Source organism: Gigantopelta aegis, chromosome 9 (assembly GCF_016097555.1).
Source record: "Gigantopelta aegis isolate Gae_Host chromosome 9, Gae_host_genome, whole genome shotgun sequence".
Lineage (NCBI taxonomy): Eukaryota > Metazoa > Mollusca > Gastropoda > Neomphalida > Peltospiridae > Gigantopelta > Gigantopelta aegis.
Genome location: NC_054707.1, coordinates 41,396,678 through 41,416,808, shown reverse-complemented (window position 1 = coordinate 41,416,808; position 20,131 = coordinate 41,396,678). Strand labels below are relative to the sequence as shown.

The window sequence follows — 20,131 nt, the reverse complement described above, 5'->3', positions numbered from 1 at the left end:
CTAGCTCAGTCGTTAGATGATGATGATGATGATGATGATGATGATGATGACTAGTTTAACGTGCCCATATACCACTAGGGTTTCGAACACGCTCATCCCGAGTCCGACCTCCGATAAGATCGGTGGCCTGACTCGGGATGTGTGTGGGGGGGGGGGGGGATGGGTGCGAGTGTGAATAATTTTTACATGCTCATATACCACTAGAGTTTCGAGCATGTTCGTCCCGGGGCCTGTCTCTGGATAGTAAGGGGCTTGTCCCGGGACAGAAAAAAAATTAAGCGGACAATTTTGAAATTTACATCCAAAAATGAAATAGTGGGCCTTTAAAATTTTGCTGCGCATCTCTAATATAATTAATAAAGAAAATTCTATTCATTAAATTTGGTCGCTAGATTAGGTCGGGTGGTCAAAAAGAAATTAGATACGATCGGTGGCCTGACTCGGGGTGGAGGGGGGTGGGGGGGGGGGGGGTAGAGTTGAAAATGGGCAGAATTTTGAAAATAGCAATTAGTAAAAAGTTAATAGAACAAAAAAGCCAAAAATGAAAAAGAATTGACTGCTCGGCCGAATATTTATATAATTTGGAGCATTTTAGAAGGACAGTCCAAAAATAAATAAGAGAAAGAAGAGAGGATCGGACTATTTAATAATATTAAAAAAAGAAGTAATTTCGACATAAAATTTTGAACGAAGGTCTAAATGTTTAAAGTCCGATCTATATGTCCACGTGATTGGCCTCGTTAAGGCCGTTGGAGGTTGGCCTACGGCGAACCGATGAGCGGAGAACCGGCAAAGGCGGGGATGAAGTGCTTCCATCTCTGGCATTCCCAGTCTGCAGCTCGTCGCGGTTAGACGTGTTTGTGAACACTGCACGTGCTTTCGTGGCTCGACTTGGGGATCCTTCACTTTTGTTGTTTTTGTCAACGAAGTAAAGTTTTCTACTGGGATGTATGCGGCCACTGGAACTGATTGAACGCTGGAACGCTTCTCGTTTCGACAGTCTGCACCACCAGGTTGGATTCTTTTTTAGCGAAATTCCTTGCCTCTACGTCATTTCTCCGTCTGACTATGTTGACTTGTATTTTTCGTGACTCGTATGACGGCCATTCTGCAGAACGCCACGGTTGTTCGCGTTTAGTCTCTACATGTCCGAGCCTATCCTAGCAGCACTGGAATATTGACCGCCCCACTCTAAGAAGAAATAGGAAGCGGAGTCGGCCCCTACTACTCTTTTTCTAGACTTTACTTTGTTTTATTGTGATACCATCTCGTATCCTCCGGAGTCGGGCCCGTCCGCACCACTATACCAACCCATGACGACTGGACTATACCTAGTCTGATTCTCTCTCTCGTTCAGACGGATCCGGCTTCTCAAGATCTGTATTTCAGCACAGCACTACACCTTCAAAGTCTATTGACTGTCAATCCAGGGGTTTTCTTAACGGGATGCAACCCATCTCGTCCCTACAAGCTGTGCACCCTAACGGCCTTAACGAGGCCACTCACGTGGACATATAGATCGGACTTTAAAACTTTTAGACCTTCGTTCAAAAATTTATGTCGAAATTACTTTCTTTTTTTAATATTATTAAATAGTCCGATCCTCTCTTCCTTCTCTTATTTATTTTTGGACTGTCCTTCTAAAATGCTCCAAATTATATAAATATTCGACCGAGCAGTCAATTCTTTTTATTTCTGGCTTGTAACTCTTTTTTTCTTTTTCTTTTTTTAAATTCTATTAACTTCTCAAAATTCTGCCCATTTTCAACTCTACCCCCCCCCCCCCCCATCCCGAGTCAGGCCACCGATCTTATCTAATTTCTTTTTGACCACCCGATCTAATCTAGCGACCAAATTTAATAGTAGAATATTCTTTATTAATTATATTAGAGATGTGCATCAAAATTTTAAAGGCCCACTATTTAATTTTTGGATGTAAATTTCAAAATTGTCCGCTAATTGTTTTCTGTCCCGGGACAAGCCCCTGGCTATCCAGAGACAGGCCCCGGGACTGACATGCTCGAAACTCTAGTGGTATATGAGCATGTAACAATTATTCGCACTCGCACTCGCACTCGCACTCGCACTCGCCCATCTTTGATCGGCGAGAATGGTTATGACACTCCGGTAGTCGTTGCCGAAAAGGGCCTTGACGATCCTGTGGATGGTGTGGCTATCCATCTCTCTAACCAGGACCGCTTGTCGGTAGACTCCTTCTCGGCGCTGAGTTAGTACCAACCCTGTCTTGCCGGCTGTAGATTTGATGGTGTGTAGCTCGTAAGCGCTTCCATCAGGCAGTTGTTTTAGCTCTGGTTTCACTAATCCGCCCATCAGTGATGCCGGATCCGAGGTGTCCCTCTGCACAAACTTCAGGAAGCCGGACCTGATTTTCCCGATCTGAACTTTCCAGACGGCTTCCGGGTCGGAGGTGGACAGTGCGGGTGTTGGAGGAGGCCGGGCCATGTCAGGTTGTTCGCTCGGCTGAGCGACGGCCTTCCTCTTTCCAACGGCGGCTGATCGGGCCGGTGGCTTGACGACTGGCAGTACCGGGAAAACCGGTCAGTTCTGTCTGGGCCACGTAGTGGTCGGCGATGGAGTGCCTTTACACCGCGGTGTTGAGTCTGTCCCTCTCGATGGTCGACGGTTCCGGCGTAGTTGGTTTCCTCGACTCAGGCTGGGCTGGGGATGGCGACGCAGAAGGGACCGCCGCTGGCGGTTGAGCCGCCAGTTTTGGTCTCCCCCCCCCCCACCCCCCGTGCCGTTCCTAGTGGATGTCAAACATTTGGTAATTCTCACAAATAGTCTTTGCCTTAGAGAGAAAACCTGCTACATTTTTCCATTAGTAGTATGGGATATTTTAAATGCACCATTCCACAGACATGATAACACATGCTACGGCCTTTGATATACCAGTCAGGGTGCACTGGCTTGAACGAGAAATAGCCGAAGAGGGTTGATCCTAGACCGACTGCGCACCAGGTGATCACTTTACCACTGAGTTACGTCCCGCTCATTCATCTTAGAACGTCCAATGTTCGGCGGAATAGTGGTTAAACCATCGTTAAATTAAAATACAGGGCCAAAACAAAATAGAAATATTAAAGATAGCTAAAATTAAAATTTAAGAGTATCGGAAGAAATGTCAGCAAAAGTTCTGGATGGAATTGAAATGGTTTCATTACATTTCACTTGCCAAATATATCTCTTCAAGAAGTCCTTCAGATGACTGCACTCTATCAGAAAGCATATTTGCAAGCCAAGGTACTATTATGTACAACGAAATGCAGTAGTTATACTAATGGTACCTTGGCTTGCGAAGATGCGAAGATGGCAGAATGTGGCGTACTGTCAGAGTATACTGAGAGAGCATCATCATTCAAGATAAATGAAGGAGTCAAGTATGTATGACCGATACGAGCACTACACAAAACTATTTCATCCTTCCTGCACCGCCTGTACGAGAACTGTCACTCCCAGGACGGGCTAGACGAAATGAAGTTTGTTTGCAACACCATTTTCCAATCATCTGGTCAAGTTGAAAAGATAAATTGGTTAATGTTATGTTTAAAATCAGTCTTAGGTACATCAACCCTGGCATAAGGCAAATCCAAAGAAGACTTGGCAGCTGAATCTGCCTTTTCATTACCCTTGATACCAACATGGCTAGGCACCCAACAACATAGATTGGCATTAGATAGAAGACACACTTCGATATCACCATCCCACCTAATGCGTGTTCCACTTCATATTTCTTAAAGCTTGGAGACACTAAAACGAGTCTATGAAAATAATAAACTTCGATGCAATAGAATCCTTTATTTCCTACAAGGTTTTAATGACTGCCTAAACTTCCGCACTAAAGAATGATGCCAAATTCGGAAGTCTCGTGGAAATTATTGTGTCTGATGGCAAAACTGTAGTACATGCCACAGAATTCCCATCCCATGATCCGTCTGTATAAACAGGAATGTACGATTCGCAAGATCAAACACAGTTTTAGATGGTTTAATATACCAAGGTGGTAAACAAAATACGAAGGAGTTTTCAAATCAATGTTGGAAAGGATAGCTTTCGGCCTTGCACCAAACAACCTCATATATTTGTTATCAAATACCGCCTTATGTGTAAGATGTTTCGGTAATAATATAATCTTGCTAGAATATTGCAGAGAAAGCTTTGCACGTCCAGCACCCAAACAAGGTTCGTGTGCATCAACGTACAAGTTATCTACAGGAGATGTTCTAAAAGCGCCAAGACAAAGCATAAGTCCCCGGTTGTGTATAGGGTGTAGTATCTGCCGGTACGACTTGTATGACCCATACACAATGCATCCGTAGTCAAATTTTGATCTATACAGGTAGAGCATAACATTTCGATCTGCTCCCCATTCTGTATTACCAATACATTTTATAATATTAAGGGCCTTTAAGCCCTTCTTTTTAACATATTTTAGATGGGGCACAAAAAGATAGCTTCCTGTCAAATAAACCCCCTAGAAATTTGGTCTACTCCACAACCTGAATCGGATTTTTATCCAAAATCAACTGTGGGTCTTCTTTTCTGGCAGATATGCATACAAACAGTCTTTGACTTTGAGACCCTATAGCCATTGTCAGTTGCCCATTGATGAAGTTTATTCAAACAAAAATGCAACTGATGGAAAGAAATAAAGGATCACACAGATAGCACAAGAAATAATGACTGCATCAAAAATCAATTCATATTGTCAGAAGTTGACTGGGAACATATAGGCAGCACATTCAACATTACAGACATTCAATCCCATGTTACAACTTGGTATGAAATACAGACATTACTACGCTAGTAGTGAATTAAATTTGGTCTACTATTTGATGTGTTCCCTTATTTCTTTCCATCAGTATATATTGGACGATCTGTAGCAAATCTGAAAATCATCGACATATAACGATACAGTCGAGCATCGTTGTGTCGAACTTGCATGAGTCAGTATATCATTTGTGTCGATGTGACTGGCCGGTCCTGGCCAAAACGTGTATTAACTATCATGTTTTTGTCTCGGTTGAGTCAATACAATTGAGTCGATATTCTGTTGCTGTCGATATATTTTTGGGTCGCAACTTGGACTTTTATATGGGGAAAAAAATGTCTATATGTGTCGACATTTATATTATGCTTTAAAATTAAAATTAAATATTTTAAAAGGTAAATGTGAATTGTGTGAACTGAAAATAATGCTGTACCGTTATTGTGAGCACGTAATGAACAATAAAAACAGTTGCCGACATTTGAATGTAAACATATATAATTTGTTGAGTTGACAGGCCAATCTATAACTGCCCGCTACTCCTGCTGACATTCCACGACGCCTATGGATAAATGTTTGACACATAATATCCCCTGGTTAAACAATGTGCTGGGGTGTCATCCTTTCATTTCCGTTCTTCTATCACACTCATCACTGCATTGACGTGTGATCTCAAGACGGCGTTTCCGATTTCGTCAAGACATCACCAACATTTAGACAAGTACGAGCTGAACTTTGGCTTTCTCTCAGCTTCAGGTTGGTATCAGTTTATAGCTTTTTATTTCAAATCATTTCGTGGTAATCCTACTTCTCGCAATTATATATTTCTGTTGCAGGTAACAAATATTGATCCATCATTTATAAAAGTTAAATACACATATGTATTACTTTAAAAAGCACGTATTTATGTTTGGTCGATGTGCATGGTTGGTTTAAACAAAATACCTGTTTTGGTAAAGAATAAATTTGGAAAGGTTATCCTACGTTTTGTGTGTGTGTTTGGTGGGGTTGTTTCTTTTTAGGGGGGTCTTTTGTTATGTTTTTTTTTTTTTCTTCTTCTTTTTTCTTCTTCTTCTTTTTCTCATGTTTTGTGGATATTGTATTTATTTTTATTTATATCACTCTACAATTTTATAAGAGCGTTTGGTAAATATTGAGAATAACCCACAATAGTAGTGATAATAACTTTCATAACTGCATAAATTCTTTATGGCCTGGATAGATATCAAGGATATTTAACATTATTCTTTTATTTCAATATCTACATTTTTCCGTATTGATTTAAATGTAAAAACATATTGGTCTGAATTTACGAATCCTGTTTTTCATAGACGGAGATGCATTGGAAATGTATGTAGTTAATATGCGTGTATGACAGGCTTTGTAAATTCGGCCATTTAATTTTAGTTGCTGTTTCATCCACATACAAAATGTCTCGGTCGAGGAACACCATTATTGCGAGTGTTTCGTGTTTTTTCTTGGTTATCCATGCCATGCTTAGAGGACCCAATGTGTGTAAACATCAACAGAGGTAAGAAAAGAACACTAATGACATATTCAGTAAGTTGTTAACAGTTAATACTCTGTCTGTTTAAAGAATATGAACTGATGTTTGTCTTCGCAATATTTAGTTATTTTTATTATGTATCTTACCTATAGACATTCTTTGTTGATGCGTATTCTCATGTACGTTAGCGATGTATTTGCATTGTCATCGTGTTGGTGGTTTCCTCGGGGTGGGTTTCACGGATCCACCCTCTCCCCACCCCTCCTGCCCCCCTGCTTGAGCAAATTGTCCTTTTTTTTTTACAATACTTGTATATTCTGGAGGTAAATATCTCGACCCCCTCCTCCATAAACATTGCTCGCCTCTGTCTAGACACCCCTCCTCCGTCCATTAGGTTATCTATTAGCCACTTCTACGTTATGATTTTGTTTCCTGTTGTAACTTGTTTTGGGGGGCTTATTAAAAGTTCATTACACAATTCAAATATTTTTAAAAAAAAAATCGTCAATTGTTGTTTAATTGATACTCGAATATTTGAATATTCTCTCGTCATTTCCATCGAATACTCGAATACCATTTTCGGACCCAATACCCAACACTAATTTAAAAGCGTTTTTTATTTGTGTATATTACAATATTGCAATATAAACTTCCCGCTGATTGTTGTTTTTTTAACTTTATTTTCAGAATTTTGCAATACAGGATGACGACAAGCAAAAGAAAAGGAAAGTAAGAACTTGTGAATATATATTTAGTTATTTTATCTTTAATTGTAGCCCAGTGGTATAGCGTTCGCTTGACGCGCGGTCTGTCTATGATCGATCCCCGTCGGTAGGCCCATTGGGCTATTTCTCGTTCCAGACAGTGTACCACGATTGATATATCAAAGGCCGTGGTATGTACTACCCTGTCTGTGGGATGTTGCATTTAAAAGATCCCTTGCTACTAATGGAAAACATTTCCTCTCTAAAACTGTCAGAATTACCAAATGTTTGACATCCAATAGCCGATGATTAATAAATCAATGTGCTCTAGTGGTGTCGTTAAACAAAAACAAAACAAAACTTTAATTGTGAGTCGGTAGATGAGTGGTTTGGTATTCTTGTCCGTTTATACTATATAGGCCTACATATGTATGTAAATAACTGTTTAGGAGCGTGTACAGGGGAGAGTTTTTGGGTTCGATCTAAGCTTCAATAAAATGTTCCTTTTTAATGTATTTTCCTAGGGAGCACCGGCCTCGGTGGCGTCGTGGTAGGCCATCGGTCTACAGGCTGGTAGGTACTGGGTTCGGATCCCAGTCGAGGCATGGGATTTTTAATCCAGATACCGACTCCATACCCTGAGTGAGTGCTCCGCAAGGCTCAATAGGTAGGTGTAAACCACTTGCACCGACCAGTGATCCATAACTGGTTCAACAAAGGCCATGGTTTGTGCTATCCTGCCTGTGGGAAGCGCAAATAAAAGATCCCTTGCTGCTAATCGGAAGAGTAGCCTATATAGTGGCGACAGCGGGTTTCCTCTCAAAATCTGTGTGGTCCTTAACCATATGTCTGACGCCATATAACCGTAAATAAAATGTGTTGAGTGCGTCGTTAAATAAGACATTTCTTTCTTTTTTTCCTAGGGAGCATGACCCGATCCACCTAAAAATTTCACTCTTTAGAATCTAGACACCCACCCCACTCGCGCCGAATTTTTTGCACATGAGCCTACTGTTATTACATGATCGTTCTTATTTAGTTATTTGTATTATATTCCAAATCTTAATAACATTTAAACAAATTTCATGTTTTATTTGATCTGAGAATGACTTTTTTAAGGGTTTCCTAATATAACGTCCATTCCTAGCACTATTTTTATTTTGATCGTGTTTTGCGGTTGGGTGTCATTGCATGTGGGGTGGGGTCGAAAGTCAAAACAATTGTTTTTTAGATATATTTTTTCCAGGGGGAATTGGGCTAGTAGTAGGACCCATCCCCCGAAACTTCGCTCGCCACAATTTAGACCCCTACCCTGCATGCACGCGCGTCACTGATTCTTCTGCTATATTTGCTATTGCTATTTGCTATTTGTTATTACAGGGGGCGGGACGTAGCCCAGTGGTAAAGCGCTCGCTTGATACGCGGTCGGTTTGGGATCAATCCCCGTCAGTGGGCCTATTGGGCTATTTCTCGTTTCAGCCAGTGCACCACGACTAGTATATCAAAGGCCGTGGTATGTGCTATCCTGTCTGTGGAATGGTGCATATAAACGACCCCTTGCTACTAATGAAAACATGTAGCGGGTTTCCTCTCTAAGAGTAAAACTGTCAAAATTACCAAATGTTTGACATCCAACAGCCGATGATTAATAATCAATGTGCTCTAGTCATTTCATTCCGAATTATTTTCGTGCTTATATCCAGTTAAGGTTCAAGCACGCTGTCCTGCGCACACACCTCAGCTATCTGTGCTGTCAAGGACAGCGGGTTATTTGTTAGTTGTTAGTGGTAAGTGAGAAAGAAGAGGGTGTAGTGGCTTTACACCTATCCACTGAGACCTTAAGAACTCGCTATGGGTTGGAGGCGGTACCGGGCTGCGAACCCTGTACCTACCAGCCTGTAGTCCGATGGCTTAACCACGACGCCACCGAAGCCGGTTAAACAAAACAAACTAACTTTTTAACTTTCTTATTACAGTGTTATTGATTCTCCTGTCAACACTGTTGTTGTTGTTGTTGTTGTTGTTGTTGATGGTTCTTAAAGAGAAAGAACCTGAACGATTATATTAATGTATAATCTTTCTTTTTTTTTTTTCAGACAAAGAAGGAAGATCATTTCATTTTTTGCCATTAAAAATTTTCAAGTTTGCTGTTCTGGATTCGTTAAGATCGATAATGTGTGCATACCTAGTAAGTATCAGAATTATTGTTTAATATATTCGTCCACTGAAATATCCACAGAATGACATATTAATGGACTGATAGCGAGTGTCTGCATAAATATATAATACATTAAGAAGGAAGGAAGGAAAATGCAAGCTGTTGTAGCGCACGCCTGTCCTGGACACAAGTGTCGGCCTCAGCCGGCTCCTCCGTCCAGGACAGGAAAGATATTTTTATATTTTATATTTTTGTGTTTTTGGTTTGTTTTGTTTTGTTGGATTTTGTCTTCAAATATACATATTTGTGTAAAATTATGATTGATTTCGTCCACGGGTGTTTTAAGTGTGCTTCGCCGAATGAATGAATGTTTAACGACACCCCAGCACGAAAAAATACATCGGCTATTGGGTGTCAAACTATGGTAATCCAAATAAATAAAGTGATGATCAACATAAATATAAACATTCAATATTTAAACAAAAACTGTGCAAAAACACAAATATCACAGATAGATACTGAATTTTACTCGAAACTTCAATTTTGTGCTGTATTGGCCATTCTCAAAGAGAATGTTACACCCCTGCACCACGGTGAGGTTACAGCACACGCAGGGGTGCTTCGCCGAATATATGTTATTAGTACGAATAAGTATGTGCGGTTGTTTATTTTTGTATGAATACATATAATTTAATATTCAACTATTAACGTGAATGTAAATAAAACAAAATGACATCGCAATTCCGCAAATAATGTGGAATAGTTATTGCAATGTTTATAGACTGTAATAATATACTGACGGTAAGAAAACCTTTAAAACAATCAAATTGGCTGTGTAATACAAATAATGAAATGTAATGAGAAAAAAAAATTGTTTTATTTAACGACGCACTCAACACATTTTATTTACGGTTATATGCCGTCAGACATATGGTTAAGGACCACACAGATATTGAGAGAGGAAACCCGCTGTCGCCACTTCACGGGCTACTCTTTTCGATTAGCAGCAAGGGATCTTTTATATGCACCATCCCACAGATAGGGTAGTACATACCACGGCCTTTGATACACCAGTAGTGGTGCACTGGCTGGAACGAGAAATAGCCCAATGGGCCCACTGACGGGAATTGGTCCCAGACCCACCGCGCATCGAGCGAGCGCTTTACCACTGGGCTACGTCCCGTCCCGAAAACTGAATGAATGACTGAATGTTTAACGACACCCCGACACGAAATATGCATCGGCTGTTGGGTGTCCAACTAAGGTAAATGCATAAATGAAGTTGGACTTCGCGAGAGACATAAACTTGATAGGGGCTGGATTTAGCCCAGTCAGTAGAGCACCCGCCCGAAGTGTGATAGGATTATAGGATCGAACCCATTTAACGGAACCATTGAGTCTTTTTTTCCTTTTTTTTACCCAACAATTGATATATCAAAGGCCTTGTTGTGCGCTATCCTGTCTGCGAGAAAGTGCATAAAAAAAACGATCCTTTGTTGCTAATGGAAAAATGCGAGTTTCCTATGATAATTATGTAACGATCATTAATTAATGTGCTCTAGTGGTGTCGTTAAGCAAAACAAACTTTACATCTAGACTTATTAATAACCGGTAAGGAATTTTATTGCAGCATTAACAACCTCATGCTCAACGAGGATAACTTCACGAAGAAGCACAGCCTCATCGACGTTGACGTCTATTGGAAAAACCAGCATACCAACACCTACTACCTCGTCAGCGACATTTGTTAATGCAACTGCAGCATCGGTGGCAGTTTTAAATGTAACATCTCCAACAGACAGCTCCAACCGTGGTAGGTATGTGTGTGGTGGGGGGGTCGGTGGCAGATTTAAATGTAACATCTCCAACAGACAGCTCCAACCGTGGTAGGTGTGTGGTGGGGGGAGGTGTCGGTGGCAGATTTAAATGTAACATCTCCAACAGACAGCTCCAACCGTGGTAGGTGTGTGGTGGGGGGGAGGTGTTGGTGGTAGATTTAAATGTAACATCTCCAACAGACAGCTCCAACCGTGGTAGGTGTGTGTGTAGTAGGGGGGGGGGGGGGGGGTCGGTGGCAGATTTAAATGTAATATCTCCAACAGACAGCTCCAACCGTGGTATGTGTGTAGTGGGGGAGGTGTTGGTGGCAGATTTAAATGTAACATCTTCAACAGACAGCTCCAACCGTGGTAGGTGTGTGGTGGGGGGGGGGGGGGGTGTTGGTGGCAGATTTAAATGTAACATCTCCAACAAACAGCTCCAACCGTGGTATGTGTGTAGTGGGGGAGGTGTTGGTGGCAGATTTAAATGTAACATCTCCAACAGACAGCTCCAACCGTGGTAGGTGTGTGGGTGGGGGAGGTGTTGGTGGCAGATTTAAATGTAACATCTCCAATAGACAGCTCCAACCGTGGTAGGTGTGTGTGTAGTGGGGGGGGGGGGGGGGTCGGTGGCAGATTTAAATGTAACATCTCCAACAGACAGCTCCAACCGTGGTAGGTGTGTGGTGGGGGGAGGTGTTAGTGGCAGATTTAAATGTAATATCTTTAACAGACAGCTCCAACCGTGGTACCCGGCCTCGGTGGCGTAGTGGTTAGGCCATCGGTCTACAGGCTGGTAGGTACTGTGTTCGGATCCCAGTCGAGGCATGGGATTTTTAATCCAGATACCGACTCCTAACCCTGAGTGAGTGCTCCGCAAGGCTCAATGGGTAGGTGTAAACCACTTGCACTGACCAGTGATCCATAACTGGTTCAACAAAGGCCATGGTTTGTGCTATCCTGCCTGTCGGAAGCGCAAATAAAAGATCCCTTGCTGCTAATCGGAAAGAGTAGCCCATGTAGTGGCGACAGCGGGTTTCCTCTCAAAAGCTGTGTGGTCCTTAACCATATGTCTGACGCCATATAACCGTAAATAAAATGTGTTGAGTGTGTCATTAAATAAAACATTTCTTCTTTTCTTCCAACCGTGGTAGGTGTGTGGTGGGGGGAGGTGTTGGTGGCAGATTTAAATGTAACATCTTCAACAGACAGCTCCAACCGTGGTAGGTGTGTGGTGGGGGAGGTGTTGGTGGCAGATTTAAATGTAACATCTCCAACAGACAGCTCCAACCGTGGTAGGTGTGTGTGTAGTAGGGGGGGGGGGGGGGGTGTCGGTGGCAGATTTAAATGTAACATCTCCAACAGACAGCTCCAACCGTGGTAGGTGTGTGTGTAGTGGGGGGGGGGGGGGGGGGGGGGTGTCGGTGGCAGATTTAAATGTAATATCTCCAACAGACAGCTCCAACCGTGGTAGGTGTGTGGTGGGGGCAGGTGTTGGTGGCAGATTTCAATGTAACATCTCCAACAGACAGTTCTAACCGTGGTAGGTGTGTGGTGGGGGAACATCTGCCACATTCAGTGAACATGTTAGGCCCATAGATGAAATATTGTTAAAATAGCAATAGACTCAAAATTGTAAGTACAAAATGCGACGCTCATTGCATATAATTAGTATCCTCCTGCCTGGCGTCGCATTTTCTACAGTTTGACGTAGAGCACTATAGTTTGTGTCGCTACTACTACTACTACTACTACTACTACTACTACTACTACTAATAATAATAATAACAATTGTACTACTAATACTAGTATTATTGGTCATCATTATCAAAGATGGGGCTGGACGTAAGCCAGTGGTAAAGCGCTCGCCTGATGCGCGGTCGGTCTAGGATCGATCCCCGTCAGTGGGCCCATTGGGCTATTTCTCGTTCCAGCCAGTGCACCATGACTGGTATATAAAAGGCCGTGATATGTGCTGTCCTGCCTATGGGATGGTGCATATAAAAGATCCTTTGCTATTAATGGAAAAAAATATGTAGTGGGTTTTCTCTCTAAAACTATATGTCAGAATTACCAAATTTTTGACATCCAATAGCCGATGACTAATAAATCAATGTTTTATAGTGATGTCGTTGAAAAAAAAAAAGTTTTATTGTCACAGTTTTACAGATAGCACTGCCCGTTGTCCTTACTGTCGTCTGTGTCGCTGTTCTTGTTGTTCTTGGTATTTTACTGAAGAAACGACGACAGGAAAAATCAAAAAGGTAAGGTGGCAATTGATACATTTATTCTTGCACTTTATAGTCTGTATGTCTCTGTCTTTTGTCTCTGTCTTTTGTTTCTCTCTCTCTCTCTCTCTCTCTCTCTCTCTCTCTCTCTCTCTCTCTCTCTCTCTCTCTCTCTCTCTCTCTCTCTCTCTCTCTCTCTCTCTCTCTGTATGTATGTATCTCCCCCTGCTAAGATTAATAATGCTTACCTGGCTATTTGTCATCTCAATGTGTCTCTATAGGTCAATTTAACACTCTAGGACCCAAGTCCTGTTATACTGGGTGAAAAAAAAATCTTGTTTCACCTGTTACATATATAAGATCATATTATACAAAACCAAATAAATATTCAAGATTTGACTTTTATTACGTCATTTCCGGTCATGGGTCATCGGTGACCCTCTGGCTTAAAAGTTCATTTCCATTCTTGGTTACAATAGTATTGGTGTCCATTGAGATAAAGTCAAATTGTTTACAGTTGAAGTTTATTTTGTGTGATAAGATCTGTAGCAATCATTCCTCTCAGTGAAATGCTTTTTTTCGGTTGTGACGGTCCATTGCAAATATCCTAACTGAAAAAAAGGTATAACATTAATGAAGAAGAAGAGTTTGTTTTGATTAAAGCACATTGATTAATTAATCATCGGCTATTGGATGTCAAACATATGGTCATTCTGTCTCGTAGTCATCACAGGAAACCCGCTACGTTTTTTCTAATGCAGCAAGGGATCTTTTATATGCATTTTCCCACAGACAAGATAGCACATACCACGGCATTTGATATACCAGTCGTTGCGCACTGGCTGGAACGAGAAATAGCCCAATAGGCCCACCGACGGGGGTCGATCCCAAACAGGCCGCGCATCAAGCGAGTGCTTTACCACTGGGCTATGTCCCGCCCCTAACATTAATGAATTCAGTCATTTAAATGCTACCATTGGATAGGTAGAAATATTGAATCACTGTAAAACAGTGATGTTATCAGATGTTCGCGAAAGGTGAGCATATCCTGCCCCACCGGTGGCACCCGTCATGAGTCCTGCCACCACAGCTATCCTGCCCCACCGGTGGCACCTGTCATGAGCACAGAATTTGACCCCCGTACACTATTTTGTAACATTTACTTGTTATTGATGTTCAAAATTATAAAATTTGAATAAATGTGAATGGAATACCAAACAAATCTGCATTTAAAACATTGCCATGTATTGTCGGTATATGGTGGGAAGATTGTACCTATTAGCCCAAAGGGTCACTGATGACCCCACCACATATCGAAACCCTAAAATACTGAAATCTCATTGCATCCAGACAAAATACGTTTTTACATATTCTCTGAAGTGTACTGGTTTACTATATTTATAAGAAATGTAATATACTAACGTTATTGTGAAGCACAGATAACTTTTCAACCAATGTTTTTTCTATCTTCTGAAAATCGTGGGCAGCGCCATTTCTCACTGCCCAATATTCAACTGAATCTCTTTAGACGTAGCGCTAATGAGTCGCCGGCGACCCTCTGGGATTGCAGGGAAGGTTTTTGTTTTGTTTTTGTAAAATGTTGTAATTATTAATTAATGGTTAATGATTGATTAATCTGGGTCGCCAGTGACCCCGTGGGTCCTAGAGAGTTAATATAAACACGTAAAATGTAGTTTATACTTGTTCACTCACTCGTTCACTCACTCACGTTCGTATGTACCTATTTACCTTCTTACGTACATGTTTGTTTATTTACTTACAAGTTTGTTTATTTACTTATAATATTATTTACACACACACACACACACACACACACACACACACCATCATCTTTCTTAATCATCCACCCATTCATCCATTGCCTAGTATATTAATTAATAGTAATTCACCTTTAATATATTTATACAGGATACATCATTACGAGCAATGCCAACCTACACCCATTTCACAAGGACATACATACTATGGACTGGAAACACGGGAGTACGCAGAAATTGATGACTTCACACCAGGTTGGTTAAAATCGTATCAAACTTTTGAGGTTTCCGTGTGGTTGTTATGTCTGGATCACTCAGCTGGTTAGTAAGCATCTTATAAATAATTAATTCAGTGGTGTAGTGGTTAAGCCACTGAACGTAAGGCTGATAGGTACGGAGTTCGCAGCCATGTACCGGCTCCCTCCCACGGGGAGTTCTAAAGACTCGGTGGGTAGGTGTAAGACCACTGCACTTCTCTCTCAGTAACCACTAACTACTAACCACTAACCCACTGTCCTGGACAGACATCCCAGATAGCCGAGGTGTGTGCCCAGGACAGCGTGTTTTAACCTTAATTGGATTATAAGCACGGAAATAAGTATACATGAAATGAAATGGTAACTGTTTTATCACTAATCACTAATCGTGTGTCCTGGACAGACATTCCAGATAGCTGAGGTGTGTGCCCAGGATAGCGTGCTTGAATTTTAATTGGATATAAGCACGAAAATAACTTTAAATCAATGAATGAAGGTTTGATTGTTTACTCTATCAATAATCGCTTCTTCTTCTTTTTTTGCGGAATTCCATTTTACAGTCACTTAATGGTTTTCATTTACCATAGTTTTGACACCCAATAGCCGGTGTATTTTTGTGTTTGGGTGTCGTTAAACATTCATTCATTCATTCATTTCATTCGTTCATTCATTCATTCATTCCATTTTACAGAGGTGACACCACTGATATGACGTCATGAAGTCATATGAAAATAAAATCAATTAATAATTTATCTTCTTTTGTTTCAGAGCGAGAACAGATTGCAGAGTATGCTGACGTCATTGATGCGAGAAACACGAATAACCATGACGAAAATTATTCAAATTCAGATATCATTTACAACAATCATACTTCTGGTATGTAATACTCTGTGAACGGGCCTGGGCCTCCAATAGACGGTGATACATGACGCGTACGAGACATGGGAGCAGGGGGGGGGGGGGCAGGGGGCAGGGGGCAGGGGGGCTGGGAGGCAACTGCCCCACTAGTGCTGGAGCAAAATCTCAAATTCGGGCAAAAATTATACAGATATTCGGGGAAAATATGCAAACCTGAGACCTTTTTACCATGTATTTCCATCAATCAGCCCTCAAACATTAGTTGTAATCCATGTAAAAATGCGTAGTGATTCGTTTGCAACCCTATATATATAGTAATCTTAATAAAATATTATGAATAAATGTTGTTATCCAGATTTGGGCATTTTCATTTAATTCGGGCAAAAGCTAGTCTGCCCTCAACCCCCTACAAAAATGGGAGCCCGTACGCCTATGATAAGACAGTGATGCAATCTTATGTTCACTCATCCACGGGTTTTTTTTAAGTTAAGAGGGTGGTTGTAACGAAAAAAAACCAATCAGTTCAATGGATCACCCAAGGTGGTTCGATCTTGCGACGCAAGTGTGTCAAGGGGAGATGCAACCGACTGAACTAAATCCCGTCCGCTCCAAGTCAGTCATACATCTTTACTCAACCACGTATTTGATCAAAAAAAAAAAAAAAAAAAAAAAAAAAGGTTTGGGTATCCGGTAGACAGTGACACATGTATTTGGTTTTTCTATCCCAAGTCGGGTCCCTGGCATCCAGAGACGGGACTTAGGATAGACATGCTCGAAGCCTTAGTGGTATAGGAGCATGTTAAAAGTTCCAACAACAACAACATGTATTTGAAGTAAACGGGTGTGTATTGGATAAGATATAGCGATGTAATATTATGTCATGTTCAGTCAACCATGTATTTGATGTAGAGGGATCCGAGTCTCCAACAGATAGTAATATAAAATAACCAGTTCACTCAACCACATATTTGAATTACATTTTTTTAAAAAAGCAATGCACACCCATAGTAAGAATGATGTTTGTTCTTGGAGTTTGAAATTACCATTTTTTTATTAGTATTTTTTCTACTAAATTATATTTGATTAGTATTTTGTTATTTCGTCTCTACTAATTCCGTTTTAAATGTATGTCAAAAAACAATAATTTAAAAGTCATGAGCATACGATTTGTTCACTATGGGCAAGTATTGATTTTTTTATTTACAGCTTAAAATTTTTTGCAAATTGCACATACAAAGTTTTCGTTCTTTTCAAAAAAATATTTTCTTTTTCTCTTTTACCAAACTGAAATTATTTACCAAAAACATTTACAACTTTTGCTGCAGTGAGGTACAGGTTGTCGTTAACTGCTTTTTATTTTGCAGCTGGGAAGATGGAACCAAGTTTAAAGGTTCCGATCAAACCGAATCGAACAGCATCTTGAAGAACTGGAGAACGTTTTAAATAAAAAGACGGCGAAGATGTTTCAAATGGCACGAAATTTAATGCAGATCTTTGTAATATTATCATGGGGACTAGACGAAATAATTATGATATTGTTGGGTTTTTTAATTTTTGTTGTTTCAATAATACATTTATCATGTTTTATATCATGTTCTCATAATATATAATGTTTATTACCCGGTATATAAAAATTATAAATAAGCATGACATTGTGTTGGAGGCACTATCGTTTTATTGCTGCGAGTCTTCTGAATTCGTGTTGGTGTGTGTGTGTGTGTGTGTGTGTGTGTGTGTGTGTGAGAGAGAGAGAGAGAGAGAGAGAGAGAGAGAGAGAGAGAGAGAGTGAGAGTGAGAGAGAGAGAGAGAGAGAGACAGAGACAGAGAGAGAGAGACAGAGAGATACAGACAGAGACAGACAGACAGACACAGAGAGAGAAAGTGATTGCGCTAGCGTCTGTATATGCATATACATGTTCATATTGAATAACAATCGTTAGGTATTTCAGCACAAACACGGATTTGGAATTAAAGAGTTTAATGTTATTGGTTCTTCTGTTGAAGCATCATCTCAATGCGGATTCTGCAAATGCACTCTTCCAAACAAATTCACAATTGTAATAATATCCATTCCAGTGGATGATTCAGAACAACTTGTTGAAACCATCATTTATTGTTTGATCTCAGTGACCAAGCGAGCTGCTGCTCAACTTATTCAGTCCACCTTGTCCCTGTTTGGGAATATAAAACATAATCATCTTTTGGAAAGTCATTCTGAAACTGGGCTTTTTTTATTCATACAAGAAAACGTTTTTTCACGAGTTAAAGATCCCTATTGGCACCATCAATTTTCCTTATTTATTTTCGCGATATTGGCTGGATACATCTGTTGAAAAATCATACAAGATGTATGGGTTACAGAACACAAAATTTATAGTCCATATATACATGCCTTCTTCGTACAGAGTCCTGTGATTGGTTTAAACAATATTTATTGCCGTTCAAAAACAAACAATAGCGGTTTGGGCATTCGCCAACGGTCGTAAACCTATATTAAGACATTTTACAATATGCATATTTTACAAGTAATAAAAATTAAATATAATGATTATAACTTGTTCCAAATTTACTAACGAAGAGGGGAAACAGAAGGAAGAAAAGGTAATGACGATGAACAGGTTATTATGTTTATCATTATACCTTATTTAGAATTTGACCTCAAAAGGTTTGGGTCACCAATTAGTAAAATATTACAATTAAGATAATAGTAATCTGACAAATGAGTATTTCGAACTACGTTATACAGTGGACAAAAGCATACGAAGTGTTCAGCGTCTTCCTTTGGGTGCTCGCAAGCACGAGATGGATTGCCACTTACGTCTTGTGCCCGCAAGCACGAGATGGATTGCCACTTACGTCTTGTGCCCGCAAGCACGAGATGGATTGCCACTTACGTCTTGTAAGAATTTATAACCATTTAAGTTACTATTACCAAAAGAGAGTTAGCTATGTAATATCTGCTGCATTATATTTGCCAGTATAAAAGTAAGATGATGTAATCGGATCAAATTTCTTAATTTGGCAGTGATTTCTAAGCATTTTTTCTGTATATTTGTACAGTAAATATAGTATTTTATATTAATAATTAGCAAACTAAGAAAGTTAACTTTTTCATTATTTATGAAACCAAACATATTATTTTTATTATAAAAAAATAAAAATAAAAACATATTGCACAAAAAATTGAAATAGAAAGATATAATCTATTTTAAAAATGCCATTATGAAAAATTTATTAAAGAATGGTCCTCATGGCTCAACCTCTTTAATGAGTGAGTGATAGTGATATAGATATAATTAATTATTAAGAATATATAATGTATACATATATACATGTAGCAATATATATTATGACTGATTTAGTGCATGGCTTGTTTGGAAATAGCAGGGTTTCATGTCTTATTTAATTCAAAACAACTTATTTCCTTCTTCTTATGCCATCTATATCTGTCTTGCATTTTTCTTCTTTTTCTTCCTCTTCTCTTTATTCTTCTTCTTTTAAATCCTTTTCGGATTCTCACCCTTCTTATTCGATATTTTCTCTGTTCCCGTTTAAATCTCGGATCATAACAATAGTTATATTATAGATCACTGTCCATGTTCATCTGTATGCATGAGTTGAACTTCACCCTGAATCAGTTTCTATTAGTTTTTGTTATTTTTAACAGTTTGTTTCTGCTTAGACCATGGATACAAATGTAAAGCAGTGATTCGGGTATGATCTGGGACAATAAATATGTATTAAAATAAAATAATAATAAAAAATTCTTAATTTGAATTTTAAATCCATTTAGTGATGAGGGTCGGGATTTAGCTCAGTCGGTTGAGTGCTCGCTTGAGGTGCTTGCATCGCAGGATCGAACCATCTCGGTGGATCCATTTTGCTGATTAATTAATCATCGGCTATTGGATGTCAAACATTTAGTAATTCTGACATGTAGTCGTCAGAGGAAACACGACACATTTTTCCTAATGCAGCAAGGGATCTTTTATATGCACTTTTCCACAGACAGGAAAGCACATACCACAGATTTTG

At 39.9% G+C, this 20,131-nt stretch overlaps 1 protein-coding gene across 1 annotated transcript; it reads left to right on the top strand.

The window, feature by feature from the left end:
• The first annotated feature begins 5,468 nt into the window (after positions 1 to 5,468).
• Positions 5,469 to 19,862, top strand: LOC121382229. The gene is made up of 9 exons (XM_041511757.1): positions 5,469 to 5,542; positions 6,194 to 6,317; positions 6,981 to 7,022; positions 9,094 to 9,185; positions 10,786 to 10,968; positions 13,137 to 13,239; positions 15,133 to 15,236; positions 16,007 to 16,114; positions 17,461 to 19,862. The coding sequence occupies exons 2-9, from the start codon at positions 6,217 to 6,219 to the stop codon at positions 17,517 to 17,519; spliced, it is 792 nt and encodes a 263-aa protein (XP_041367691.1). The 5' UTR covers positions 5,469 to 5,542; positions 6,194 to 6,216; the 3' UTR covers positions 17,520 to 19,862.
• Positions 19,863 to 20,131: the final 269 nt, after the last annotated feature.

Bases quoted from the DNA above. Each gene is read 5' to 3' on its own strand.
- LOC121382229 (XM_041511757.1), top strand. From the start codon at position 6,217: ATGTCTCGGTCGAGGAACACCATTATTGCGAGTGTTTCGTGTTTTTTC. The intron at 7,023-9,093 runs GTAAGAACTTGT...TTTTTTTTTCAG, and splicing joins ACAAGCAAAAGAAAAGGAAA to ACAAAGAAGGAAGATCATTT. The intron at 13,240-15,132 runs GTAAGGTGGCAA...ATATTTATACAG, and splicing joins CGACAGGAAAAATCAAAAAG to GATACATCATTACGAGCAAT.